The 8,803-nt window shown below is 34.6% G+C and overlaps 1 protein-coding gene across 1 annotated transcript; it reads right to left on the bottom strand.

The window, feature by feature from the left end:
- Positions 1-7,142: 7,142 nt before the first annotated feature.
- LOC106330574 (ATP-dependent DNA helicase PIF1-like) lies at positions 7,143-8,788 on the bottom strand. The gene is made up of 2 exons (XM_013769020.1): positions 7,810-8,788; positions 7,143-7,717 (listed from the first exon to the last, which is right to left on the bottom strand). Exons 1-2 carry the CDS (start codon positions 8,786-8,788, stop codon positions 7,143-7,145), a joined length of 1,554 nt encoding a protein of 517 aa, XP_013624474.1.
- Between the last annotated feature and the right edge of the window lie 15 nt (positions 8,789-8,803).

The raw sequence follows: 8,803 nt of genomic DNA, 5'->3' as shown, positions 1-8,803 counted from the left end.
AGAGCATAGAAGTCTGATCACCAAAAACCAAATCTTGAAACCTAAGACGAGCATAGACTACCGACGGAAAGCCAACGACAAGGAAGACAATATCAAAGATGAATAAACTCTGACTCAATCCATGGATATGCAGTCTCTAACATCAGCTTAAATCTAAGAAAAAAAAAGAAAACCCAATATTAACCGGAACAGCCTACAAAACCGTGAGAAACAACCGCACAAGTGGGAACTCATAAACAAGATCTACAACAAATATTAGATAATCACACAGGGAAAGAATGCGAGGAAGAACAAGCACGGAGATGAGTCTTTTTCGGTGATGGTGAGAAGCACTGTACGCTGGAAAGGTAAACGAAATACATAGATGGTGACAACTAAATGTCAAAATATAGAGAGAGGAAAAAACATCTTAAAGGAATAATGTTCAAAAATATGAAAAAAATACAATATGCTTTATATCATAGACTCATTGCACCACTAACAAGTACACACAACAATACATTAGTGAGAAAACAAACATAAAATATATTAACCTACCACCTACTACTATATAACACAAATAAAAAACCAAATGTTCTTAACAGACGTAATTATATCATCAATAAAGTCATGATTAACAACAGTAAAATAATATTTCGCGCGAAGCGCGGACACCCCTCTAGTAATAAAATAAAGAAGAGGGGAAAATGCATGCATTCACGTTTGGTATGATTATCTTCGTAAAAGGGTCGTTAACACACTCATGAACACGAGGGAAAGAAAACATATTCTTTTTGAATATTAGTATAAATCTATATTATAATGATTGAGTTTTTGATATTTCCTAGTGTGTCTACCTCAGCATTTCATTTATTTTGGTGGGACTCATCTTTATATTTTTGTTTTGATATATTATTTTTCGTAAAAACTTACAATAATTATCACTTAGTGCAGCGGTGTACACACCTTTAATAAGACTAACAACCCGAGTTCAAATAGTAACCTTGGTTTTTTGCATGTTTTTATGATTAAGTTTAATTAAAAGCAATTATGACTTTTACAAGTCGTCTTCCTCTTTAGACTTTTTAGGTTTTCTGCAACATTGACTCCGATAGCTCATAATTTTTCACGAGTTATACATCAATTTCTTCGTTTTTTGCCATTTTCATGAAAACATCATGAATCTTTATATATACTACTAGGGGTGGGCAAAAAAACCGAACCGAACCGAGTCAAACCGAACCAACCGAACCGAAACCGATTCAAACCGAACCAAAGTCTATTTCAAACCATTCGGTTGAAGATTTTCCCAACTCGAATGGTTCGGTTTTAAACCGAACCGAACCGAGAAACCGATGTGTTTTTGTAATTATTTAAATTAAAAATATCAGTAATACCAATATACTAAAATTCTAATACCATACCACGTATTTTCCATTTTTCATTTATTAACGTATATTTTTCTAACCGAATATGTAATCATTAAAATATTTGATTTACAAGATAGAAATGTTTGTATCTTTATATTCTTATATATGTAAACATGGATGTTAAATCTAAACCTAAAACCTAAAGCAAATTTTATTAGCAACAAAAGTTCTTCTCCACAGCGTCACATGGAAGATGATTCATTGCTAGCTTTTTAATAATGATATAAGAGACATTACTAATGATGTTGGTTTTTTTTTAGTTAACTTTCGTTTGTTTTAATTCATATATATTTTTTGTGACTTTTTAAAGGTTTTTGTTTCAGTTTTATATTGAATTTAGTTCACAAAGTTTATGTTTACATAATTTATGCTTTAAAACATAATTTCTCTTTAAAAAATAACCTAAGAAGAACCTAACTAAGAAGAACCTAAATAAACTGATCCAAAAAACAAATCCAACCGAACCGAATACAACCGAACCGAACCGAATATAAATCGAACCGAACACAAACCGAATCGAACCAAACCAAACTAACTATGGTTTATTTCAATTGGAAAAATACTAGAACCAAACTAACCAAACCGAACCGAACCGAGAAAATAACTAAAGTGCCCACCCCTATATACTACTCGATTATAGGATGAAACGAGTAAAAATTAATTTTTTAAGAATCCCGATTTTCGGACCGAATCAGTCTAAATCGTCACCGTTGGTGCCCGAGTTACGTTTTCCCGGCGATTTTACGGCCCTCGGCGGTGAGTTTTTGAACAGGGCTGTGTAATGAATTACTGGTTGTTGGGTCATTTTAATTAACTTGCGGCCTATCGCACCCAGTTTCTACATAAGCTTTAAAAGGTAAGGCTGATGCGTCAGACAGACCCAAAGAAGCATCCTAATCGTCTATTATTTATCACCGTCTCTAAGCTAAGGCCTAGGGTTCTCCCACTTCGTCGCTTAACTCTCACCTCCGATGATAAATCATTACACTCTAAACCACTCTATTCAGTGTCGCGTATCATTGAAACTCTTTAAATTGATAGAATTTCATAGTCCTACTGAAAACTTGATTAATATAACTTTTCTTTGTTGTTTTTTTCTACTTTCCAAAGTTGTCCACTGATGTTAGGAGTTTTCAAGGCTCCTAAGACAAATGATGTAGTATAAAAGATTGTCGAACCAATTCTAAGGGATTTCAAAGCACTGAGAATGCAAGTACTCACTTAATCTAAGTGCAGTCGGTGATTTAAAAGATTTCTAAACTAATGATTAATGCTAATGCAGTTGCAGAATAATAAAAGCGATAAATGAAGTAACTTTCTTGACTAAGGGAAAAGAGAACTCATGGGCATAGGGATTAGACCTTGGGTGATCAAGTTTCGAACTAAGGATGGCATACGATCAATCAAACTATCAACCTTAAGCTTAGACACAGTTCTAAACAAGCTCTATGTCTAGATGAATGTTCATTTACTAACACATTTCAAACATCAAATGTCTTTGGTTGAATAATATAAAAGCAATCATTACTAACAAGTCTAATGGCTATATTAGCACCTCTAACAACAAATGTCTTTGGCAAAGTATACTAAAAGCTTAGAAGAGTTGTCTCAGGCATTTCATCAAACACCTTTTGGGTGGAAAATGCCTAAAGATCAACTTTTGAGAGGCCAACTCAGAAGATGTATTATGAATACTCTACTAGCAAAGACTAAGAATGATCTACACTAAAACATCCTAGCTCTAACCTAATCACCCTTAATCTCCCTAACCCATGAATTCAAAAGGTGATTACTCACTAATCTCCATGATTCCTCTTAAACCCAAATTGGATTTTCGATTAATCATGTAGAGAAATACAGAGAATCGATATGAAAACAACAGGATTGCCATAACAAAAATGATCAACTGAATCAAAGAGAAGAACTTTCCAAGAGGTTTTTGGTGGTTTTCTTAAGATAAAAGATAATCAGCCTCCAATGGCTTACAAAAGGTACTTAAACATAGGATTAGAAAGTGTAAAAACGTGCATAACAAATGACCAAAAGGCCCTTGATTAATCATAAGTTCGACCAAATAATTGAAGCGCAGCGACTTCGGCACGTCGCTCCCGGCTCGTTTTAGACACAAACCCGAGCGACCTCTGGGTGTCGCTGTGGTGAGGTATCTCTGGAGCTGGAGCGACTTCGCCTTGTCGTTCTAGGAGGTCGCTCCGAAACGAAAATGGCGAGCGACCTCGTGTTGTCGCTCTGGTAAGGTCGCTCCGAGAGGTAGGGCGCAGCGACTTCTTGGCGTCGCTCCGGTAGGGTCACACTCATGCACTGCTCGTCCAATGATCACTTTTACCACCTCTTTTGAGCTCCAAACGCACTCAAATGTCTCCGAGAACTCCATGTGGTACTCCAATACCTAATAAAGACTCATGCATGCAAAATGCAACCTAAACATGGCTAAATCCTAGTCTATATGATCAAAATGCACATGGGTGAATGGATAACACAATGGAAATATGCAAGATATCAACCACTAAGACATGTATGCCATGGAGGAATTCAGTAATTTCCCAAACTTCAATTCCAAATTAGAACACATTGGTAGTTTCAAGGAGAAGGTGAACAAAATCGTTTACACAACCGATAACTACAGGAACAACCAATGAAAAAGAAACACAGCTTCTTGAACGGACTAAGAGAGTTCACATAGACCTGAGAGGAGCTCATGGAGATTTATTTTTTATTTCTATTAAAAGATCTCGCCTTGACCATATATATAGGGTTATGTATATTCTCTTGCTCTATGCCTAATAAAAGGTTTCACTATTGTTTGGGGTTTATAAATTGTGGTAGATAATTATTTTCTTACACTTGCACAGCTTGCGGATTTACGGGATAGTTAATGAGGATGACAATTAATCAGTGTATCAGATGTTGAATCTCAGCGGATATATGGGTCTTTGTCCGACATATTCATGGGAAAAATATTGCTAGATGCCGAATTCATGAAGATAAATCGGAAACTCTTTTAGACGTCCACACATAAGATATGAAATATCAACACATAAGAAATCATCGGTTATTCTCATATCAACCTAATCAATCTATTATAATATAGATTATATACAACACGGAAAAACAAAAATTATAAAAAAGAAACAAAATCTCATACATAAGATACATTGTATAGTTTTTATATGGATAAAATTTTATACTCACCTTATACACAATAATATCTAAAAATGCTTCGTTTTGTTGGTTATTAAAGGTTACTATGTAAAAATGCTTTGTTAGTAAAGAGGTGAAAGCAAGCAAAAAAAAATCGTGAGACAGTCTACGTTTTGCTCCTAGGATTCCTAACAATGACTAAAATCATTAAATCAAGCTTTCTTACTTTACAAATCATATTTTACTACGTCAGTAGGAGGATATTTCCAAGCAAAAATGTATTTTAGTTGCTGGTTTGAGGGGATTGTGTACACGTTTCTGCTTCCAAATGGAACTTTTTTAATCTAAATAACTAGATTTTGATCCGCGCTTAGAAAGCGCGGGTAGCAAAATGACTTAAATGTGGGCAACTTGAATTGTTTAGTTAAGGCCCAGCCCATTTTTCTTGTTCTTCTACCGACAAAAGCTGGGAAGAACATGCAAGACTTCACAAAATCGAATCAAAATTAAAAAACAAAAGTCCTGTCCGATCGATGGCGATTCAGCTACCGAAGGAGGAGATCGCCGGGTTGTTCCTCTCCGATATGAACCGGTTGTTTTCCAAAAAAAAAGACAGGAACCGTTTGCTTGTTGTTTCCGACATAATATTAGAAGTTATCGGACATAAACCGGCTTCCGATATTGATGTGTTTGAAGAATATCTCTTTACCTCTCCGACAGACCATGCAATCAGATTGGTATTAGAGATTTTGTTTATTTTTAATATGCAAATTTTGAATATATTATTTCTTCGTAATATTTTTTTTCGTAATTATTGTTTCCTATTTTCAGGTAATCGAAACGATTTATCCTGACAGACGCGTTGTTAAACTATTTCTGTTCGCTGAAGAATTAATATTCAAAAGGTTACAAATTTTTATGTTTCATATTCTGAACATTGATTTAGATCTGTTTTTTCATAAGTTTATGTTTCATAATCTGAAACTGGACATCTCATTCTTTGAAATTTTTTACTTGCATATTCTCTGAAGTTTTATGATAAGAAGGGACAAAGCAGGCTGGAGGAGATGGGAAGCAATGGATATAATAGTATTACATTGGTAAAAAGAAGTATGTGTAAGTTGATTTTTACTCCTTGACTAACAGAACAAAATCATGCGCTCTAAGTGACAATTTTAAGTTGCATTTCTCTGTAGTATTATGATAAGGAGGGTCAAAGCAGGCTGGAGGAGATGAGAAGCAATGGATATACTATTACATTGGTAAAAAAAAGTATGTGAAGGTTGATTTATTTTAAAAATCCTCGACAAACAGAAAAATAGCTTACAGTTTAAGTGAATCTCTGTTACTAACTTATGTTTTTTTATTCTTCTGTAGGATCTTAAAACATAAGTGAAACTCCGTCAACACGTTAAGCTCAGGAGAAACTTCTATTTGGCCAGAATGTCTTTGCAAGAAACGTAAGTAAGTTGGTTATTATGTTTAGATTAGATTTAGACAATAGGAATGGAACATTATCGGTAGTTAGGTAATAAACCGGAGATTGCTTGATGTGTGGTAATGTATGTCTCCTTTGTTTGATAATAAAAAAACTTAACCAAATTATGAAACAATCTCTGTAAAATTCAAACATTGCGTGAAACAGTCAATAAATAGTTCTAACAAAACAAAACAACAAACTAAAATAAATAGTTCTAACAAACCCAAACGCAGCAAGGCAAACTTAGGTCACTTTATAAAAAATTTGCATTTTTTATTTTCTTGTCTCTGTGAGTAGTTTGTTTCAAAAGCACAGATAGAAAAATATATAAAAACTATATCCTTACGAATGTCTGACTGCTTTGTTTGATAATCAAAAAACTTAACCAAATTATGAAAAAATCTCTGTAAAACCCAAACATTGCGTGAAACAGTCAATAAATAGTTCTAACAAACCAAAACAACAAAGTAAAATAATATCAGAGATTCTGGAATACAATAAGATTTATAATAGTTAGGTGGTACACCGGATTTAGGTTACGCAGATGTAGGACATTATATTTTAAAGATTTGATCAAAGATATTATTTTGTGGATTAAGGAATATTATTCTAGTGTTTATCCAAATTCGAATATACCTTTGTAATTCGAAAGCGTTAATACTAATCAAACTAAAGTAGGTTAGAGAAAATCCTGCAAGTATAATCACAATAATAACTGATAGTGATATTTAGTAAAACTTGTAGAGGAAGCAATATAAATATTTCCGGATCTACCTAAACAAAATCGTATCTACAAAATATGGTTTTAAAATCTTGTTAACGATTTAGGTCTGATGATTGCGGATTTTTATATTTTAAATGTTTGAATCATATAAGAAGCTAAAATGGTTTGATTTGGTTTAGGTAGGGTGTATATTTTGAAATGAATATAAGCTGAATAAGGTGGTTTAGATAGCTAAAATAATTTCAAAACGTACCAATATTATGAGAAAAAAACTTAACCAAATTATGAAACAATCTCTGTAAAATCCAAACATTGCGTGAAACAGTCAATAAATAGTTCTAACAAACCAAAACAATAAAGTAAATTAATATCAGAGATTCTGGAAAATCTCTTTGTAAACAACATTCATTGTTTGTTTCTGTGGCTTGCCTTCATCGTCGACAATCAAAATCTTCAACCCTTTCTTAGATGTAACTCTAGAGATTGCGACATATAGTTGGCCATGAGAGAAGACTGGTCTAGGTAGATAAATACCAACTTCTGAGAGTGATTGGCCCTGACTCTTATTAATTGTAATGGCAAAGGCCACAGCAATAGGAAGTTGCCTCCTCCTCATCTTGAAAGGCAACTTCTTCTCAGAAGGGGTAATAGCAAGCCTAGGAATAAGAACAACTCGCCCAACCTTATCGCCTGTAATCACTTTTGCCTTTATTATGTTCTCGTACATCTCTGTAATCTGAAGTCGAGTCCCATTCATTAATCCCCCAGTAGGATCAATGTTTCTTAGCAACATCACAGGACAACCAATCTTTAAGCGAAGACTATGATTAGGTAAACCTGAAACTTTGATGGTGTTTAAGAAATCTGGAGTCAGAGCTTGATCATTAACTGAAAATTTATCTGAAGCATCTATTGTATCAGAGCTTAAGTAGATCCTTTCCTCACCTGAAATATTGATTATAAAAAACATTTTTCCTTTTAATAGCTATTGGAATGATAAGAACCAAACGATAATAGTGTGTGAATAAATAACTAACCATCAAACTGATCCAACATGTGCTGATTAATCTTGTCGACATCCTGGTTAGTTGGACATAGTATTGCTCTTTCTTGGAAAAACTTGGGTTCTTTATTCTGCTGCAAAGAAACCACATCACCATACACAGCTTTGCTTATAGACTCAATAGGATCCTGATCATCAAGAATAATAAACTCTTCAGGAATATTGATTAGAGCCTCCCCATCATTGCTCTCACCTATATTTCCATCTCCAACATCCAATATCGACTTTGAAAACTCTTCTAAATCTTTAGCTTCTCCAGGGGATAAATCGTTTGCCATTAGCCTCATATTCTTTGTCAGCTTCAACACTTTCACATGTTTCCAAAGATAAGACGAATTTAAAGATGCCAAAACAATTTCAGCTCTTCCAGCTCCATGAATGACAGGCAACACTTGTCTAAAATCGCCTCCTAGGACAACAACTTTCCCACCAAAAGGCAAATTGTCCTTATTCCCAACAATGTCAGCCATACTCCTATCCAAGGATTCAAAACAGTGCTTGCTCATCATTGGGGCTTCGTCCCAAATGATCAGAGAAGCCGCTTTAATCAAATTTGCTTGATCAGATCCTTGAGTTAGTGTGCAAGTTGAAAACTCATCTGGGTTGATTGGTATTCCAAATTTAGAATGTGCTGTCCTTCCCCCTGGTAGTAGCAGCGAAGCTATCCCACTTGATGCAACATTCAAACAGATTTCTCCTCTGTATCTAATAGCAGCAGACAACAATCTCCACAAAAATGTTTTCCCAGTTCCACCAAAGCCATAGACAAAAAAAACGCCTCCTTTCTTTTCTAAGACAGCACTAAGCACCTCATCATAAATCTCTCTTTGCTCGCCTGTCATTTTTATAAAATCCAGATCATGATCAGCCTTTAACTGATCTTTGTCATATGACAGCTCATCCATTATCAAGACATTCTCCTGCTGAGTAAAATCAGCTATTGGCTTCGGCATAGATTCCCATGCCTC

This window comes from Brassica oleracea, chromosome C3 (genome assembly GCF_000695525.1).
Source record: "Brassica oleracea var. oleracea cultivar TO1000 chromosome C3, BOL, whole genome shotgun sequence".
Classification (NCBI taxonomy): Eukaryota; Viridiplantae; Streptophyta; class Magnoliopsida; order Brassicales; family Brassicaceae; genus Brassica; species Brassica oleracea.
Note: the sequence above shows the minus strand (reverse complement) of the source record. Positions and strands in the feature narration are given on the sequence as shown.

Excerpts from the sequence above, each read along its gene's own strand:
- LOC106330574 (XM_013769020.1), bottom strand. The coding sequence starts at position 8,788 with ATGCCGAAGCCAATAGCTGATTTTACTCAGCAGGAGAATGTCTTGATA. Across the intron at positions 7,718-7,809 it reads CATGTTGGATCAGTTTGATG|GTGAGGAAAGGATCTACTTA; the intron begins GTTAGTTATTTA and ends TCAATATTTCAG.